Below are 20,059 nucleotides of genomic sequence, written 5' to 3' on the forward strand. Positions count from 1 at the left end.
CCTGCTCCGTGGAGGCGACCAATAGGATTCCTCCCCGGTCTGCGTGTGTGTGTGTGTGTGTGTGTGTGTGTGTGTGTGTGTGTGTGTGTGTGTGTGTGTGTGTGTGTCCCCCCCCCGGACTCCCTGCCTTGCACATCACTTTCACGCTGTTGCAGTACTGCATGGATGTGCGAGGGCTCCTCAGCGGGTTTTTCGGGGCCATGACGATGGAGGAGGGGGAGGGGTGGGATGCACACGATGCGGAGATGCTGAAAAAATAGACGACGAGAGCAACATCGGATTGTGACCTGACTTCAGAGGCGAGGAGGCGGAGGGGAGCAGCCGTTGTCGATCTGCACCGCTGCCCGGGCATCTTCCGCCATGGGCTGCTGGCTCTCGGGACCGTGGGTGGGCGACCCAGCGGTGAGTACCGGCAAGCCCCAATCTGGCCAAGGCGTGAATGTGTTTGTGAAATGATAGCTGACCATTCCGCGGCTCTCCGGGTTGGTTCGGTATCTACGCGGTTGCAAACTTTTAGTTCAAGGACCTTTAAAATGCGAGCATGTGTGAGAGTGCTCCGTACTCGAGATCTAACTTCATATTCAGATCATTATGTCTGTTCGTATCAAAGAAACATGCACTCTGTCAGCCATTTTGTGCTTCTCAGCCCGTCCGTGTGTGTGCGTGTGCTTTTGCAAGCGTGCGTGCGCATGTGTGTGTCTACACTGCCTCGCCATAATATTCGACACGCATCTCACAATATTCTGTGCATGAATTCCGCCTTCACAACGGCTACAAATATTTCGTTTTTACTTAGTGTCATGTTTATTAAAGGGACGAACGTAATAATCCATAAATTGATTTTTGACAGACAAATTGTGAGGAAATGTGATGATTGCTGCGGCCGAGCGGCGCCACCTTCGGGGCGATGTTGATTTGTTTAAGTGGACTACACACCCTTGGCGCTCAAAAGAACCTGACGAATATTTATCCTACGGCCTTTTCCAGATTTGAGGGGAGGCGTTTATTTGTAGAAGTGGAGGATGCAACTTGACTCTAGAAATGTATTACCTGACCATTCTACTGGCCTTGCGTGTGTTGGCATTGATTTGTTGAAATAGACATCGCAACCTGGAGAGTATTCATTTTACCAACCTTCGCTGAGGCATTTATTTGAGTAGATGGCACTCTGGAGTTGTGTAACTTGACCACTATTGCATTTGCTTGCCGTTGCAGAAGGCGTCTATTTGAGGGGCGGCATCTTCATCTTGTCACGTCAACCCTGGAGATCTTTGACCTGACCAATATTTTATTTTCTGAGGCTTTTTGCGAGGTGTTATTTGCATCAGGTGACTATTTGAGGGGAGGCGTTCATCCGTTGAAGTGGACAACGCACTTGACCTCCAGAGAGCTATGACCTGACCACTTTTCATTCAGTTGGCGTCGTTTATTTGAGGGGAGGTGTTTATTGACTTAAAGTGGACACCTGCAGGTTGCTGAACTCAACATGGAACTGCTTTACGTTCGTACAAGTAAGTTAAAGGTGAACAATAAACATGCAGATAAATGCATTGACCTCAATAGTCAGCGTGCGTGTGCGTGCGTGTATGTGAAAGTCGAGGAGGGTGACTCATGGACGTGATGTGCTGCAGCTCATGCGTCTCATTTGATGTGTTCTGAGCCATGTGTGTGCGCGCGTGTGTTTGTTTGTGTGCGTGCACGTGCACGTGTCACCACGTCCATCTTCCTCCCGTCACACTGCTGCAGCAAACCCAGAAAGAAGGCTGACCCAGTTGCATAATGTGGACTGTGCCGCGGTTGAAATGGAAGCTGCGACGCGATCATGTGCGTGACTGCGTGTGTACGCCGCCACGAAATGGGCGACGCTGGCACATTTGCAAGAAAACGTTCAGTGTGCGTCTTCAATCTCACTTGACAATGTGCAAAGAAGCCAATGACATCACAGTGACATCAGCGGCGTTCTTTTTTCAGCTTTGACTTGAGAACATGGCGAGCTTGTTTTCATGTGTGAAAAAAGGAAGAGGAGGGAACACCTGCTGTTTGCCTCCAGACAGGATAAAGCTCATGAACTATAATTGGACCATGTGCGCACAATCATCCAAGAAGCAGCAATCGAGTGCACGCAGCTTTGGTCCGTGTAGGTTGAAGATCTCCAGAGTGAATTGTCAGGTGTGTTGTCCAATGCAAGAAATAAATGCCTCCTCTCAAATTGACTCCTCCCATAAAGGTCAGCTGGTCGAAAGAATTGCCTTCCACAAATGTGAGACGAATAATAAACATATTGGTCAGGTATAGATCGATGGAATTAATCCACTCGCCTGTCCTCAAATAGATTCCTGGTCAGATTATGGCTCTCCGGAGTTCAGGTGCATTGTTTGCTTCATCAAATAAACGCCTGCCCTCAAATAGACAAAGGCTATGAGAATGAATACTAATCAGGTGAAACAGAAGATCTCTTGAGTTCTTATTTAAATTTTTTTTTGATGTATCTGTTAATAGCCAAATGAGTCATCTAGTTACAGAAATAAATGTCGACGGCGCTTCTAAAAAATAACGGGTTGTGAGACAAAGTGTCTGTAATTACTCTAAACACTGTCCTTCCCTCTAATAGACACCGCGCGCTAATGTGTGGCCAGGTGCATAATCAACCGCCGACAAATTAAACACCTCCCTGGAATCAGCACCTTTGTGTTTTTCCATTCTTTGTGTTCAGCTGAGCGGCGGGCGCAGCCTGGCGCACCTGAGCCAACGGGATGCACTGCGAATCCTCGCGGCGAGTCAGCTCCCGGTCACCATGCAAGTGAAGAGTCAGAGGGGCCGCGGCGGCGTGGAGGCGGACCCCCGGGGCACCTGGGAGCCCCTGCCGCTCAACCTGCAGCACCTCAACCTGCCCCTGCCCAGGATGCCGGCGGGGCTCGGCGCTGCCAGCCCCACCTATCAGGACAGGTGAGCGGCACCTTCCTCATCACCCCAAAAAATCAATAAATAAAACTCTAAAAGTTGCTCTACTTCCTCCTAGACATTATTTCGGCCACTTGTCTCTGCCGCAAGATCACTGCGACGGAGGACACTACGGCTTCCTGTCCAGCTCTCCGAGGGACACTGTGGACATGAGCCACCAGGTAATGCCGTGTCGCCTTCACGCGAATAGATACAGATGCGTCGTAGCTGTTCTCATGTTCACTTTTCCCACGCGGTGACTCACTCAGGATCGGGAAGCGAGTGGCCGGCGAGCTAACGAGCAGAACTGCCTGATGGGATGTTGCGACGTCCACCTGGACGAGCCCAAAGGTTACCACAGCCAGGTAACAAGGCCACGGTGCTCTCATATAACAGTGGGCAGAATAATAAAATAATAAATAATAATATAAATAATAATGAATAAATAAGTATAAAAATATTATTATTATTAATAAAAAATAAATAAATAATAATAATGATAAATGCAGCGTACCTCTGCGTAATCGCGAGTTGACATTCTGGGATTCACCCATTTGCTTTTTTTTAAAATTCATTTTCAATATCTTTTCCTCAGTTTATTTTTTCTTTTTTGGGGGGGAGCAACTCAAGTTAAGAAAACGCTTATTTAGCCAAGCACCGCTTCTCCTCAGAACGGTCGCAAGGTTTGAGACTTTATTGGGAGTCAATTAGAAACAGATTTTCCAGCTTCTACTGCACTTTTGGTGTTACATTCCTTACACATGTTGTTGAATTTATGACTTTTCTTTCCTTTTCCCTGTAAAAAGAGCTTTTGTGCCATTTTTGTCCGTCGGAGATTTTTCTCACATGACATTCGGGCCTTGGCTCAATAAAAGTTATGAAAGACTGCTGCAGGCGAATAGTGGCCAGATCGTCAGTTCCGTCTTGTGCCACCAAAGCGGACCTCACCCTAACCGTCTTCCTTGCAGACAGAGGATGATGATTACATGCTGGACAAGCCTCTGGGCTTCCTGCCCCTCCACCACGAGCTGGACAGCGGGCTGGGCTGGACCGACGGCTCGCTCCACCAAGGTGACCTCTCCGGCCTGGAGACGGAGGAGGCCGGCTTGGAGGACTGCCACTCTCACGGCGCTTTGGGTCCCGGCGGCTGCGGGGCCTTTGGACCCGGCGGCGGCGGCTCGCCTTCCTCCGAGTCCTTCATCTCGTCGGAGCTCAGCGACTCGGGCTTCTACAGCACCGGCGAGTTCCGCCACTTCCAGAGGATGCTGGAGAAGCGCATGCGGCTGTACAACGCCAGGCTGCAGCACCAGGGGGAGACGTGCGAGAGGCGCGAGCGTCGCGATAGCTGTCCCATGAGCCACCGCGAGCTGCTGGAGGCCATCCCTGAGACGCTCACCATGCAGCCGCCGTGTCAGCGCATGCAGATGGGGATAGAGGAGGCCGCCGGCGCCGTCTTGGACGTGCCCAACCGCGGACTTTTCAGGTATGTCGATGGTGGGAAAAGTCCACTCCCATTCACACCTCTTTACAATTTTTTTTTTTTTTTTGTGGGAGGAAGATGCAGAACCCCCCCCCCCCCAGAAGCTCGGGACAGATGTGCTAACCAATAGTGTACCGGACTGTGCATGCATAAAAAAATCAGTTGTACACAAAAGCACATTCATTCAAAGGCGATATGGGCCACCTCAGACTGAGCTTGTCGCCATGGAAACAGCCAAGGACCTCTTGTGTAAACGTCAAAAAAGGAGGAAAAATGTCTTAGTTGCGTCAAAACAGGAATATTGTGAAGCTATGGAGTAGGTTGAGTTCTGCTTCAGACAACTTAAATTAGACATTCAAATTTTGCACGTAACACAAAGCAAAAAAAATCAACCAACCTATGGGTTGTTATTCGAAAAATTTGTAAGTCGGGACACTCTTATGTCAAGGTACCGCTGGATACAGTAAACCCTCCACCATTTAAAAGTTGCGAGTTGATAGAATGATTGTACTATAAAAAGCATCACTTTTTAATCATCAAGCAATTTTTCCTTTTGACTCATTTTGACGTCTTACATGAATCTTTTTTTTTCCAGAGTGTCATCAGTCCAGTTCCACAAAGCTGACCGTCCCTGCCTGAACCGCCACAGCTCCAGCAGCGGGGCCCTCTTCAACCCCTCCCACGGCCACACGCCCGTGCCCCGAATGAGCGGACCGGTCCTCTCCACCTGCAGCACGCCCTCCAGCCACCGAAGGCCGCTCGCTCCCGTGCAACAGCCGCACCAGCAGGCTTCCACCTCGCTGGGGATGCTGAGGAGAAGCCGGACCCTGCACCATCGCCCCCCGCAGCAAGAGTACCGGCGGCGGGCCAGCCACCCGGCCTCCCCCTCCTACTGCGCGGCCACCCTGCACCACTGCGGAGGCGTCCCCCCTCATGGCGTCCTGCCGCCAGGCCTGCCGGAGGAAACTGAGATGGGGGCGGACGTGACGGCGTCTCCGCTTTCTGCACAGCAGCACCCAGGTACCCCGTGCTGCACTTCAAAAATAGGAGGCAATTTTTTTGTTTCATTTATTTCCAGTCCATAACTTCAAAACGCATCTCTTCTCGTTCATCCAGTGCACATCCGGGTGCCGAGCGCTCACGAGTTGCATTTCAACGCCAGCCCCAACGCCCACCACGATTGGTGGCCGCAAATGAGCCTGATGCCCGACCCTCTGGCGGCGGAGCGAGACGACCAAATGGAAAGGCAACAAATGGAGAAAAGTCTGGAGAGGCAGGCGCAGATTCAAGAGGAGGTGGAGCGAGAGATGCAAAGGAGCCGAGCGGCCAGGGAGCAGCAGCACCTCCCTTGGGCGCCACACCTCTCCCAGCCCGGGGACATCAACGACACGTGGCCCAAGCCGGCAAGTCGCCAGTCCCAAGGTGGCGGCGGAGGGGCCCGAGGCCTTTACAGCACGCTGGAGGGCCACACCGGAGCCAGCCCGACTGCTGCTTTCGATGCAAAGAAAAACCAACCGGACGCGCAGCCGGCGACTTCCGGTCCGCAAGCCAAAGCCAGCACGACCGCTCGGGTGTCCAGGAACCAGCTGCTGAGGGACCGGGCGTCGCAGCTGGCCGACGAGCGTAGCGGCATGAGCACGGACGAGGAGACCAGCGCCGACATGCTGCTGGGTCGCTACTGGAGTCGAACGGAGAGGAGAGAACACTTCCTGCTGGCCCGAGAGCAGAAGCAGCAGCAGGCCAGGGGAGGGGCGGCGTCCGGCCCGCCGCGCTCCCCCGTGCCGGGCGGCGTGCTGACGGACGCGCGGTGCAACACGGTGTTGGAGATGAGCCAGAGGAAGCTGAGTCGTCTGAGGAACCGCAAGATGTTGGACGACTGGACCACGGTGGAGGAGCTGCTGACGCACGGCAGCCGGCTGGACAGCCACGACCAGCCCATGCTGTGCAACAGCCCCCTGCTCACCGTCACCACCGTCTAACCGGGATTCGCAACATTTGGGGCTCCGGGGAACCCCAACATGGGGGAAACGCTTCCCAGCACTCTCTTATAAGCCAATGAATCATAACCAGAAATTAAAATGGACAAATTTCCCAGAAAAAGATTGCTGAACAAATTCTGATTTTTCAGGAAATGGGTAGTCGTATTTTGTTGGGATGAAGTCGTCATCTTTCGAGAATAAAATGGTAAAATCAGAGTTTAACGAGGGGGGAAAATAGTCTGAATCATTACTCCAAAGACGATCCCTTTATTGTCAAAATAAAATTGAATTATATGTCCCCCCCCCCCAAAAAAAAAATTGCCTTTTGTTCTACAAAAATGGGACTACCCCCATCGTTGCGATTTGCAATTTTATTTTTATTTTTGGATTCTTTGCTGTGCTCAGTATTATTTTGCCTCCTTCTCGTGTCATCTTAGAGGAGAGGAACTTTGTTGAAGTGATTAAAGAGGCCATCTCGCTGTCTAATAGAAAAGTAGTGCTTTGCCGCCATCTTAAGGCAATCCTGAAATTTTTGAGATGGGCATCAATGACTCAGAGATTTTTATTATTTGCAAAAAAAAAAAGAAAAATTGCATATTCTCGGAAAAACTGACTTCATTCCTTCAATGTCTTTCGCTGTACAAAAAAAATGGATGCAGGGAAGTGAAATGTGAAATGTCATATTCATTGCTGAGCTTTTAATTGCACCAAAACTGAAATCGGGAGGAGTAGTCAGTTTTTTATGCCCGTTTCATTGGCCGCGTGTGCTCATATGTCGGTCGGCACTTCGGACAAGCGCCAACCATTTTTTGCTCATTCCTTTGCGGACTCCAATCTACAGCTCGCTGACCCCCCGGAGGACCTCGGATCCCAGTGTGAGAACCCCTGCCCACATGGAACTCCGCCGTCCTTGGCGGTGCACCGGAGCACTTGCGGGTCTCACCTCATGTTGCGCAGGTGGTCTTTGAACTTTAGCAGCAAATTCACAGAAGCATGAAGCGCAAAGCACGCGAGGGGACGAAAGCTTTTGTCAACTTAACAATTATCTAATTTGCTACATTACTTCAACACAATTGTGATTTCCATCTCCCAATGTCACTTTCTATGAGGAAAATGCACCTTTTTCAATCCTCCCAACTGGCAGTCAGGGCATTCCAAACCTTAACTAGCACACGAGCATACAACACCGAAGCCCCTTTTACACTGCCGGCGACAACTGCCATTTGTCCGTCTTTTTCCGAAGCGTCCTGTTCCGCATAAAGTGGACAATGCGATCAAAGTGGAGCCGGGAAAATGAAGGCCATTTTTGTTGTTTTTGAGCCCCCGGCTGCCCGAGATGTACGGTATGCAGCACATCTGGCGCTACACAGTTGTTGGTTTACGCATTGTACCTGCCCACATGTTTACTGACAAACAATGCACAGACTGAAAGGATTGATGTCCTTCGAGCTGCTTGGACCCAGATGGAATCGACGGAAAAAAAATAAAGTCCAGTCAGCAGGTGGAGGGTGCGGGATATAGTGCAATAATACCTCAGTCTCAGTGCTGCAATTTTTAAGGCGGACAGAAAAAAAATGTGCCCAGAGAACCTTGTAGATATTCACATATCGAGAGGGACCGAAGAAAACCAACAATTTTTGCACATTTTTTAAAATCTACAAACTTGTAAGCGATTTTCCCGAACTACTGCTCTCTCACAGGGACCGAGGCCAGTGGATGACTGTGGATCACAGGTGTCAAACCCCGGTCCTCGAGGGCCACCATCCTCCGATCGCGATCGTTATCAGGCTCCTGCACAGCTCGCTGATGAGCTGGCCATTTCAAGCAGGTGTGTTGGAAGAGGGAAACATCTAAAACATGCCCTCGAGGACCGGAGTTTATGACCTCTGCTGTAGATAGAACACAGACTGTGTGTGCGTGCGTGCGTGTGTTGATGTTTAATTTAAAAACTATCATTACAAAATCTTTATGTGTTGGGAGATATTTCAATATTTTTCTTACAGTACTACATTTTTTTTAGTAATCTTTATTGCACATTGTACGGTATCTAGAAAACCGGTGACTCTGATATTTTTTTTTTTAGGTGAACAGAAATTGTGTGATTATTCTTGTCTCCTAATTAAATCTGACTGTTGTTTTGTGTCACTCGAACGTGCGTATGTGTGTATATTGATTTCATGAGGGCACTGGGGAAGACGTTACCAGTAGAAACAAGATGTGAAGCTTTTTTGATTCTTTATTCCGTAACGATGGCTGTTGTTTAGGAGGCTGACATTTGAGTTTCTTTTAGCAAGATTCGGACAGATGACGTCATCATCCAAGGTTATTGCAGTGGATGGCCCCCTTCAGCTGGAACCTCTCCCCTTTTGCACGTCTCTAGCTTTAAATTGAATTTTAAAAAAGGGTATTTTCTGTCAAACTGCCCGAGTGACCCGATTGTTTTGCAGAAAGAGTTAATAATCTGCAAAAAACAAAATAGCCTAGCGTCAAACTAAACATAAAACAAAGACAATTACACACGGTGACGTTGCCTTAGAAATGTCTGCTTTGGTTAATGCCAACAATGCAAAATGAGATCACTAATAGCGCTGATGTGGCACTGTTGCAATGCTTTAACCAACAGATATTTGGAACACAAATGGTGACGTGAAAAAACAACACACACAGGCAGAGAGTCTTTATCCTCTGCAAAAAAAATAAAACAAGTAATATGACTGCAGCTCACTGAGTCACTTGCAGTCGCTGTGAAACTCATTCTTTGAATGTATTATACTGCCTCCCTGCGGCCAACTTGCGCACAGCAGATGTTGCAAAGAATTCAGCCATCCATGGTCAAAACCTGTTGAATTTTTATAAATATTATCAAATTCTATTTTCCATTTTTAAAAAAGGCAATTGCAAAAGTTTTGTTTTCTTTTGCAGTAGCTGGAATGGAATCTCGACCATTTAAATGTGGAAACATCATTTGAGATAAAAGCGTGCTCACGGAACAAATTCGACTTGTGTCTCGAGGCATCACCGTATTATGCCAATGTTCCCAAAAAAAGATTGAAATGTTGATATAAAGAAATGACACTATCAACTATAAATGGCAATTGTCATAACGTACTCCGATGATGTCAATATGATCAAAACACGTCACAAGTCAAAAAGAGATGTTGATATTTTGTCACAAGGCACTGATTTTACATTTGAACATGAGAACATGTCACAAACACGTGTCATTCCTGTCTCCATTCTGGATGTTACTGCATAAAGAGGAGCAGAAATGTTTCTTGTAATTGCTTATATTAATAGTTCAAACTATAAATATAGCACAGAACAGATCCCAAAATACTTCTGTCATTTCAAAGTCGTCCAAGTTACAACATGACCCATAAAATAAACGCAGAATTTCCTTTGCAATCAAATGCTCATGCGGCAACTAACAAACCTTGCCAACCTCAGCTTCTCTTCCACATGAACAACTGACAGTCAAGGTTTATCATTTCAACATACTTCCTTGCCACCAATTCCGATTTTCTTATTAGCCAGGGCTTTCTTTTGGCATTTAAGCGTGTTACAGAAAAAGTACCTCAGAAAAAGAAAACACGAAAAGGTGCATTTGTGAATACTAAACCACCAATAGGCGGCGATGATTCTTCTTGACCTTTGACCAAGCTAAGATGCACTAGCAGCGCTCCAGTCTATGCGCTAACTTGTGCTCAAACTTGATGAGATTAATTTTGTATTTCAGTTTAAGACAGCTTTTCACGAGGACTTTTCAAGGTTACGCGACAAGAGAGGAAGATTCCAAGGCAGATTTTGGCCTGGTTAGCAATGAGCGTCTTGCTTGTTTCTCTCATCTCGGCCTGTGACGCAAAACACTCTGAATAATAGATGTCTTTTTGTGTGTGTGTGTGTGTGTTTTCTGCTCTCTTGCAACTAACACAAGGACAGAGGGGCTGAGAATAGCACACGTGTCCTCATGTGATGCGAAATTTAAAGCACACTGGAGCATAGAGTCTTGCTGCTGGGCAACGGCACACTCATTCCCCCATCCGTCCATCTGTCCATCCATTCCACCCATCCTCCATCCATCATCCATCCATTCGGGCCTCCAGCATCTGTACGGCAAACCTTTTGGACTACGATGTACATGTGTGCGGTCATAAGAATAAAAAGAAAGAGATTTTAATGAGCTGTGGCCCTCTGGTTCTGTTCTGTGTTCCCCCATGCGGCAACAACAACACATGGCTGGAGTCACTTCGACCTCAGGCAGATTCAGAAAGAGGTTCTCGCCAGAATTAGTTGGACAAATGACTGAAGATGACTTTTGTATGAGTAAATGCCAATCATTACTTTATTTTTTCAAAGGTGTCCTTCATTAATATTGCGAGCGTGGGATCACCTAGCATGAACATTAGATCAGTCCTGTTTGTATTACTTTCAGTAATTTATTTTTTTTTCTTCCTCAAAATAAAGTATAGGTATTTATTTGAACTCATTGAATTTTTAGATAATTGATATATTGTTAAACAATTATGAAAACATTGCACATACATTTCAGCATGTTTTAATCAAACAATAACAATATTATATCATTTACATAACACAATTAATTAGAGAAAACGAAAGGAAAATACACAAAGAAATGCCTTTCCCATCTAGAAATGACCTGGCCCCATCTGTATGTGGTGTGCAAAAAACAAAAACGTGTATACAGAGTTTCCGTTGAAGTTTTCAATTTAAATTTATCTTACAATAAATTAAAATATATCTCAAATTTAAAAAAGCGATTTGAATCAAATGTCACCTTTGAACAATATTTGCAATCCCCTGATCTAGTGCCGCCTTCACGATAAGCAGTTATCTATAAATGAATAACTTGAACCCCACTTATTGTTGATAAATCATGAGAAAAAAATATTTTTGGAGGCTAATTTTCAGGAGGAGCAGCATCGCCTAAGAAATGAACTGAGCCAACAGCACACTCTGGTGGCCAATTTAGACTTGGAATATTATCGTTACTGATTATTTTGTGATGTGTGTTCACAGCATATCTTTAATAGAGATCATTCATCAAGTTCTATAGTTACACTGTGATGTGACGTCACAACAAAATGATCACGGAAGAACACGCCAGCCAATCAGGAAGCGAGCTGACTGAAGAAGGCGGAAGCATCAAATGGCAACTAGGGTGAGGAGCAATCGTGATCGGGTTGCATAAAGTTCGATTAAAGATATTAGCGTTTGAATAAGGACGAAATAACCGACAACACCCACATTGCTAAAGGTGGAATAACTGATTTTGACATGTTAAAGAATATTGACCCTTAATCAGAGGTTTAATGTGTAGCATTTTTGTGTAGCATTGAGACTTTGGGACATCGATTGTAAATGCACAAAAGGGTTAAGGAATCCCTGTCAGAACCTGGAATCTGAAAAAGATTAACAAATTTAAGCTGAATTAATAAAGATAAACAGTTTTTGCTACGGCCATTGTGAATCGCACAAGACTTCTGGTTTGTGGAAAACCTGATTAATGTATATGTACTTGTAAAAAATGACACGGTGTTTTCACATTACAATGTTTTTTTAATTGCATAATAATTCAATTTTTTGGCAGCAAGCAAGTGATGAGGCATCACACTGGCAACATCTTGTATATTTCGACAAGATCCGTTGCACTCACAACCAATGTAAGAACACGAGTCTTCATAAAAGACAAAAAACACATTTGTAACAAGACAACAATGACATTGCAACAGCTCATGCTGTTTTTCAACTCAAAGCTTTTCTCATTCAAAGACGAGATCATTCATTAAAGTAGCTCATGACTTCATGTCCACAGAAAGGACACAATAATAATTTATCATCATGACATGACAAAAGAAAAGTATACAATCACTAAACAACAGTGATAGCATACGTAAATGAAGTCCTGAACAAAAGACGTAAAGGGTTCATACTTTCGCGTGGCAATTTCAGTCGTGATCTATTTCAGTGGTTTCCTCAGGAAATGACGATCACCAGAAACAAACTTCTGTACAAACAGAAACAAAGCTGCTCTCAATCAATGATAGAGGTTCTATTCATGTATTTCTAATACGAAATAAAAACAAATCAAGATTTAACTTCTGTCCAAACAGAAAGCCATCAGGAACTAGCATTGTTTATCATCACTTTCCATTTAAAAATAATATGAAAAGTAATTAAACAATTCATGGAACATGCATGACAGTAGTAGTTGTATTGCCATTGTTTCCACAAGACAATCAGCAAAAAGTTGCTGGGGGGTGATCAATAGGATTAATAACTGCACAAATTTGAGAAAAAATTCCATAAGAAATGGAAAACTAGCCCAAAAATGAACAGTATTAATTGCAATTGTAGTCATTCAACAGTAATGACAAACATTGTTACAGATGGTTTTGCTATTTTTCTCTCCATAGTAGAAGTCCTCTCGCAAAACGATCAATATGATCATTCAGAAGTAATCATATCATATCATCATATGAGAAAATATGAAATGTATTTTTTTCCAAATCAATAAAGATGATTGTCAAAGCAATCAGTCAGCTCATGCGACACGCATGACAAGATAATATTTGTGCTTTAGTCTCCCTGAACCAGCAAAAAAAAGTGTTCAAATTGGTCAATATAACCAAAATTGAACATTAGCATGAATGACAAATATATGAAAAATCTTTGCAAAAAACTAAAAATGACTGTCAAAGCAATCAGACACTTCATACAACATGTATGACAAGATAATATTTGCTACAGCAAAAAAAAAGATTAGTATGATCAGCTAAACAGAAGGATCAAGATGATCAGTAACATCACAAATTAACATAATTTGTCAGCTTTTCCATATCGAAAAAAAATATGAAAAGTAGTCAATTGCAAATGCAATCAGATGTGATTCATGCATCGTGCATGACAAAGTTCTTCCGTCGATATTTCCCATTGGAAATCAACCAAGTTGAGGAGGTGACATGAAAGCAAGTCACGTGAGTCGGTCAGTGTCTACCAGGGCCTCCAGGGGGCGCTGTGGGCCGAGCGCTCCTCCTTGCTGATGCTGCTGTGACCTGGAGAGCTGAGAGGAGACAAGTCCTTCTTGCTGCTCTTCTCCTCTTCCTCACAGGAAGCGCCGAGCTGCCCGAAGCGCGTCCCGGCTGGAGGAACGGACCGGAGTCTCCTGAGGACGCAAACGGTCATCTCCAGGACGTCCGCCTTCTCCATCTTGGAGTCTTTGTGCTGCCGCTGGAGGAACTCGGCAGCCAGGAGAGACTTGAGCTGCTCGATGCTGCTGTTGATTCGCTCGCGCCGCAACTTCTCCACCAGAGGCTTTCGGATCTACGGCGGGAACAAACCAGGATGAGGACGCTTGTCGAGCAGCGAGGAGGTGAGCGTGACGACGATGATGAAGAAAATGAACATACCTTGTGTGTGAGAGTCGGGTGAGCGTCTTGCAGAGAGATGTCCGGTGCCATGGTTGCAAGTGTGTGCTGTCCATGCACAATGTGCTCTCTCCTGGCTTCACGCCTCCTATTTATAGTCCCACATCTCCATATCAATGTGGGCCGCTGCACTTTCTCACATTGGCAGGCGGCCAATCGGAGAGCAGCACGGGCGGGGGGACAATAGTTACATCTCAGGGGAGCAGCTGGACCACTGGCGGGACGCAAGGGAGGCTTTGTGGGGGTCTGGTGGGAAAGTGCTGACCCTGAAGGGAGCACATCTGCTGCCATCAATGACTTTGACCTGGCACACGCCATTATGATTCTCCGAGGGGGGCGGACGCTTCCATTCATGACATCAAACAGTGAGAACACATTCCTGTATGTGCACGCTTACCAAAATCCGGACGCAAACGTAACCCGTGTGCTATTTTAGCATTCGTGCTCATCGTGTGACGTGTCCCACTGTTTACGGTTTCGACCTGGTCAAAATGATAGCGTCACTTGTGAGAGTGTTGAAACGTGTGTTAAGTTTATCGCTAATCAAAGTGAGCAAGTCTTGTAGTGACTAGAAACACATCTCCACACATGTTGACTTTTTTTTGCGGATCGATGAATGACGACCAACATTCCAGCATCACGCGTCGAGTCAAAGTTGCAAACTATTACTTCAACGACTGCGTCACTTGTTGCCCATAAAAGTCATCAGTGGGAAGCGCTGGCGAGCAAACGTGGGTCAAAGTTGACTCCATGCGCCAAACGCTGCCGCTGAACTGCCGGCGTGAAAGCGACCAGCTAATGTGCTGCATAATGACGCGCACTTGTTTTGTTGCTGGTGTGGGAAAGCGGAGCCGGATCGCTCTCAGTGCGGATGAGCGACCATTGAGGATGACCTTTGACCTGTGGCTGTGCCATCGCACAATCATGGACAGACTCTGATGCAATAATTCAAAACCTCGTGTGACTCTGTTATTTTTGCATACATGCATTTATTTAAAAAAAAGTGTGTTCGCTAATTAAAATTTATATTAGTGTGAATGTGTCATCAGAGAAAAAAACAAATTTAACAGAGAAGGCAATCCTACAATCACAGTAAAGAAAAGCAGAAATCAACACATGAAAAATGATCCATTGAGGATAAAATATTTTTTTTTCTACTTTCTTCTGCACCAAGTGATGAGTGTGTGAAAGTACAACGTGAGGACGCCACCAGCAGGCCGCTATTCTCCAAACTCCAAAGGGATTTGGCACACTTCAGGAAACAGCTGCCATGGTTGGCCGATGGTGCGCTGTCCGGCCAGATGGCAACTTGTGTGTGTGTGTTTAACATCATCATCCCCAAAGAGCTCCATTCACTTGTGGGAAAGTGGTGACCCTTAGAGAGCACATCAATGACTTTGACCCGGCACACGCCATGATGATTCTGGTGGGAGGGGGGAGTGTAGGGGGAGGGCTGTATGCGGACAGTGGACACCACCATTATAGTCAAGAAAGAGTGAAAAGAAAAAATCATCTAGATTGTCAGCAAAATGTAGTGGCGTTCAATTAATCAACAACTCATAAATGATCACATGAATCGACAACTATTTGGAAAATTGAGTCATCGTTTGGAGTCGTCGTCTAACTTGAAATGATCCAAATCGTTAATCTTCTTTCTGTTGTCCTCCATGAAAGCAGTTTGATGATCATTTTCAAACGTCTGCTTTGAAAACATCCATCAACATTTTTGCACAACCTTTGTCATGTTGGACCAAACCAAGAATCAAAAGAAATAAATCATAAATTGCTACGGATTCATTTGAACGCAATGCTGAGATGTGATTAGAGGCCCGTGTGTGTTAAGATGTCTCCATGGTTACACATATAAAGCAATTGTCCCAGGGGGCTTCCTCAGGGAAGCCCCCCCCCCTCCGTTTCCCACGCCTGCAACAATGCAAGTGTGTCTTATTAGCCGAACGCTACTTAAACACGTAGAGACTGCTTGACGGACAAACTTGATATTTTTCTCTCAACTTGTTTATATTTGGAGGCGGTGCAAGTTGACTTGCGGTGAACAAACGTGCTCGTAAGACAGCGGGGGAAACGCGGCAGTGTGATGGGGACTTTGGTGAGCTGTGCGGAGAAGCTCAGAGCCACTTTCCCACACACGCGTCTTCAAAAGTACAAAGACGTGAATGGGCCTGAGTGATGATTGGGTCACACACACACACACACATTCACACGCACACGCACACATTCACAGAGGGTGACATCTGGAGGGAACGGGCGCCATTGGCCGACGGTGGCAGCTGCTTCCGGAAGTGTGCCAAATCCCGTTGGAGTTTGTAGACGAGCGGCCGGCTGCCGCTGGCGCCGTCACGCTGCACCTTCACACACTCATCATGGCAAACGTTCAGAATAAGACCAAATACCACATATGCAAAAATCGGCTTTTACTTTGGAAATCAATCATCAACATCTTTCGCTCGTTACGGAACAAACTAGAAGGTGAATCGTAAGCAATTTATGTTAGTCCAGCTTCTGCACTGTCAATTTAAAACAATGTCCTGAGTTTCAATAAAGCGATGGAAATGAAAAAAATAAAAGAAATCTTTTTTTTCCCGATTCATCAATTATCTGAAAGGATTGATTGATTGATTGTGCATCAACAAATGATCATGACTTTACTTTTACATGTGTACATTTACATGTGTGATGACCGTAAAATCATTTTTTTAAAAAACAGGTTTGACATTCTCCTTTTCTAGTGATTAGTTAAAAAGTCTTCAAGTTGGAACCTGATTGTGTGATCACATAGTCGCAGGTCAAAGGTCAGCTTCAATTGTCCCTCGGTTGCCCTGAGAGAGGCTCCGCGGCGCTTTCCCACACGAGAACAATGCAAGTGTGTGGCGTCAACGTTGACCTGCGGGCCCACAAGCTCCTCCCACCGCCAACGAGCAAAGGAGACGTCCAATTAAAAGTTTGCAATTTGGACTCAACGCCTCATGCAGGAATGTTGGACATCATTCTGCAAAAACAAAAACAGTGTGACACTATAGCGCACTCTTACACACCAAAATGTGTGAAAAATATTTGTTACAAAAAAGTGTGTGTAAATATAAAACAGAAACATAATTTCCCGTACTATACATTCCAAAAGCTGATTTAGGCCAGAAAAAACAAGCTAATATCTTGAACTCTTAAAGCACACTCAGCAAGCAGAAGAAGTTTATTTCTTTGTAGATTTTCTGCAGTTTGCAGCAGTTTTTCTTTATTTAGTTTTTTTTTTTCAATGCAAAGAACTTTTGCGAGCGTACGCTCACATTACGATAAATGCGAACTAGCTTACACAATCACTTTTTTAAAGCATAAATAAATACATGCGGAAATTGTAGATCAACATTGTAGTTTATGCATAAAAAATGTGTTCAAGTTTGCTCACAGCAGTGCGATGGCACAGCCACAGGTCAAAGGTCATCCTCAATGGTCGCTCATCCGCACTGAGAGCGATCCGGCTCCGCTTTCCCACACCAGCAACAAAACAAGTGCGCGTCATTATGCAGCACATTAGCTGGTCGCTTTCACGCCGGCAGTTCAGCGGCAGCGTTTGGCGCATGGAGTCAACTTTGACCCACGTTTGCTCGCCAGCGCTTCCCACTGATGACTTTTATGGGCAACAAGTGACGCAGTCGTTGAAGTAATAGTTTGCAACTTTGACTCGACGCGTGATGCTGGAATGTTGGTCGTCATTCATCGATCCGCAAAAAAAAGTCAACATGTGTGGAGATGTGTTTCTAGTCACTACAAGACTTGCTCACTTTGATTAGCGATAAACTTAACACACGTTTCAACACTCTCACAAGTGACGCTATCATTTTGACCAGGTCGAAACCGTAAACAGTGGGACACGTCACACGATGAGCACGAATGCTAAAATAGCACACGGGTTACGTTTGCGTCCGGATTTTGGTAAGCGTGCACATACAGGAATGTGTTCTCACTGTTTGATGTCATGAATGGAAGCGTCCGCCCCCCTCGGAGAATCATAATGGCGTGTGCCAGGTCAAAGTCATTGATGGCAGCAGATGTGCTCCCTTCAGGGTCAGCACTTTCCCACCAGACCCCCACAAAGCCTCCCTTGCGTCCCGCCAGTGGTCCAGCTGCTCCCCTGAGATGTAACTATTGTCCCCCCGCCCGTGCTGCTCTCCGATTGGCCGCCTGCCAATGTGAGAAAGTGCAGCGGCCCACATTGATATGGAGATGTGGGACTATAAATAGGAGGCGTGAAGCCAGGAGAGAGCACATTGTGCATGGACAGCACACACTTGCAACCATGGCACCGGACATCTCTCTGCAAGACGCTCACCCGACTCTCACACACAAGGTATGTTCATTTTCTTCATCATCGTCGTCACGCTCACCTCCTCGCTGCTCGACAAGCGTCCTCATCCTGGTTTGTTCCCGCCGTAGATCCGAAAGCCTCTGGTGGAGAAGTTGCGGCGCGAGCGAATCAACAGCAGCATCGAGCAGCTCAAGTCTCTCCTGGCTGCCGAGTTCCTCCAGCGGCAGCACAAAGACTCCAAGATGGAGAAGGCGGACGTCCTGGAGATGACCGTTTGCGTCCTCAGGAGACTCCGGTCCGTTCCTCCAGCCGGGACGCGCTTCGGGCAGCTCGGCGCTTCCTGTGAGGAAGAGGAGAAGAGCAGCAAGAAGGACTTGTCTCCTCTCAGCTCTCCAGGTCACAGCAGCATCAGCAAGGAGGAGCGCTCGGCCCACAGCGCCCCCTGGAGGCCCTGGTAGACACAGACCGACTCACGTGACTTGCTTTCATGTCACCTCCTCAACTTGGTTGATTTCCAATGGGAAATATCGACGGAAGAACTTTGTCATGCACGATGCATGAATCACATCTGATTGCATTTGCAATTGACTACTTTTCATATTTTTTTTCGATATGGAAAAGCTGACAAATTATGTTAATTTGTGATGTTACTGATCATCTTGATCCTTCTGTTTAGCTGATCATACTAATCTTTTTTTTTGCTGTAGCAAATATTATCTTGTCATACATGTTGTATGAAGTGTCTGATTGCTTTGACAGTCATTTTTAGTTTTTTGCAAAGATTTTTCATATATTTGTCATTCATGCTAATGTTCAATTTTGGTTATATTGACCAATTTGAACACTTTTTTTTGCTGGTTCAGGGAGACTAAAGCACAAATATTATCTTGTCATGCGTGTCGCATGAGCTGACTGATTGTTTTTTTTGCAATCATATATTTCTAATATTTTCATATGATCGTGTTCCTTCCTGAATTTCTGGATCACATTGATCCAAATTGAATCAATCGATTGTAATTGATCAATTTTGATTGCGTGATATTCTATTTTTTATGGAAACAACAACAACAAAAATACGGTTCACGACAAGAAAGACGATATTGTTTGTTGTCTTCATGCATGTTATTAGGTTGTGTTACTGATATTTCTTATCGATTCGATAAATATGTTGATCTTGATTGTCATTTGACTTGCAGTCTTTAATTTTCATGCTGATGATTGTTTTACGATGGAAACAATAGCGATACTCATTTAAAGCCTTTTCATATATTTTATATGCTAATGATGTTACTTCATAATGTTATTTATCATATTAGTCTCCAGTATTTTTTGGATGACTTTTCCATTGGAAACAATATCAAAAATGTCTTTAAATAACATTTTATCATGCACGTTGCATGAAGATTCTGGTTGCTTTAGCAATCGTATTTGTGATTTTTGTTCGACCTTTTCATACATTATTGTGTGTAAATGTGAGAACATTGTGGTTTATCGCAATGTTATGGATCATACTGATCTCAGTTGTCCCCTCAGTGGACATAATTCTATGAGACATGAGTGTCACTTGTGAAAACATCTGATTGTTTGAACCAATAGTGTTCTTATTATGTGTCTTTTGTAAAGACAAACTTTTATGCAACTGATTGTGATGTTTCATCTCTCTGCTGGCAATAAACAAATATGGCATTGTATATACTTTGTGTTGTTCTCTGGTTTCATATTACATTTTTTTTATTTGTAAAGAATAACAAAAAAAAACGTATCCATTCAACTGTAACTCATTCTGTTTTGTTTAAATATTGTTGTCATGAATAAAACGATGCTTTATAAAATAACATATAAATTTTATAAGTAAAAACATAACGGAGCTTAAGTGAATAAAATTGTTATACAA

The 20,059-nt window shown here is 45.1% G+C and overlaps 3 protein-coding genes across 3 annotated transcripts; 2 read left to right on the plus strand and 1 right to left on the minus strand.

Moving 5' to 3' along the window:
• Window positions 1–113: 113 nt before the first annotated feature.
• Window positions 114–10,579, plus strand: LOC148326683 (uncharacterized). Its single transcript, XM_088308456.1, has 7 exons — window positions 114–402; window positions 2,714–2,946; window positions 3,020–3,122; window positions 3,210–3,305; window positions 3,909–4,423; window positions 5,016–5,440; window positions 5,537–10,579. The coding sequence occupies exons 1-7, from the start codon at window positions 361–363 to the stop codon at window positions 6,397–6,399; spliced, it is 2,277 nt and encodes a 758-aa protein (XP_088164582.1). The 5' UTR covers window positions 114–360; the 3' UTR covers window positions 6,400–10,579.
• A 1,382-nt stretch (window positions 10,580–11,961) lies between these two features.
• Window positions 11,962–13,997, minus strand: LOC148326684 (transcription factor HES-5-like). Its single transcript, XM_088309832.1, has 2 exons — window positions 13,827–13,997; window positions 11,962–13,740 (listed from the first exon to the last, which is right to left on the minus strand). The coding sequence occupies exons 1-2, from the start codon at window positions 13,875–13,877 to the stop codon at window positions 13,411–13,413; spliced, it is 381 nt and encodes a 126-aa protein (XP_088165958.1). The 5' UTR covers window positions 13,878–13,997; the 3' UTR covers window positions 11,962–13,410.
• Window positions 13,998–18,036: 4,039 nt separating this feature from the next.
• Window positions 18,037–19,856, plus strand: LOC148326685 (transcription factor HES-5-like). The gene is made up of 2 exons (XM_088309830.1): window positions 18,037–18,207; window positions 18,294–19,856. The coding sequence occupies exons 1-2, from the start codon at window positions 18,157–18,159 to the stop codon at window positions 18,621–18,623; spliced, it is 381 nt and encodes a 126-aa protein (XP_088165956.1). The 5' UTR covers window positions 18,037–18,156; the 3' UTR covers window positions 18,624–19,856.
• The last annotated feature ends 203 nt before the right edge of the window (window positions 19,857–20,059 follow it).

This window comes from Idiotropiscis lumnitzeri, chromosome 11 (assembly GCF_059441095.1).
Source record: "Idiotropiscis lumnitzeri isolate Australia: NSW breed Sydney's pygmy pipehorse chromosome 11, RoL_Ilum_1.0, whole genome shotgun sequence".
Classification (NCBI taxonomy): domain Eukaryota; kingdom Metazoa; phylum Chordata; class Actinopteri; order Syngnathiformes; family Syngnathidae; genus Idiotropiscis; species Idiotropiscis lumnitzeri.

Coding starts and splice junctions, on each gene's coding strand:
- LOC148326685 (XM_088309830.1), top strand. CDS start 18,157: ATGGCACCGGACATCTCTCTGCAAGACGCTCACCCGACTCTCACACAC. Junction 18,208..18,293: donor ACCCGACTCTCACACACAAG/GTATGTTCATTT, acceptor TTCCCGCCGTAG/ATCCGAAAGCCTCTGGTGGA.
- LOC148326684 (XM_088309832.1), bottom strand. CDS start 13,877: ATGGCACCGGACATCTCTCTGCAAGACGCTCACCCGACTCTCACACAC. Junction 13,741..13,826: donor ACCCGACTCTCACACACAAG/GTATGTTCATTT, acceptor TTCCCGCCGTAG/ATCCGAAAGCCTCTGGTGGA.
- LOC148326683 (XM_088308456.1), top strand. CDS start 361: ATGGGCTGCTGGCTCTCGGGACCGTGGGTGGGCGACCCAGCG. Junction 2,947..3,019: donor AGCCCCACCTATCAGGACAG/GTGAGCGGCACC, acceptor ACTTCCTCCTAG/ACATTATTTCGGCCACTTGT. Junction 5,441..5,536: donor TTCTGCACAGCAGCACCCAG/GTACCCCGTGCT, acceptor TCGTTCATCCAG/TGCACATCCGGGTGCCGAGC.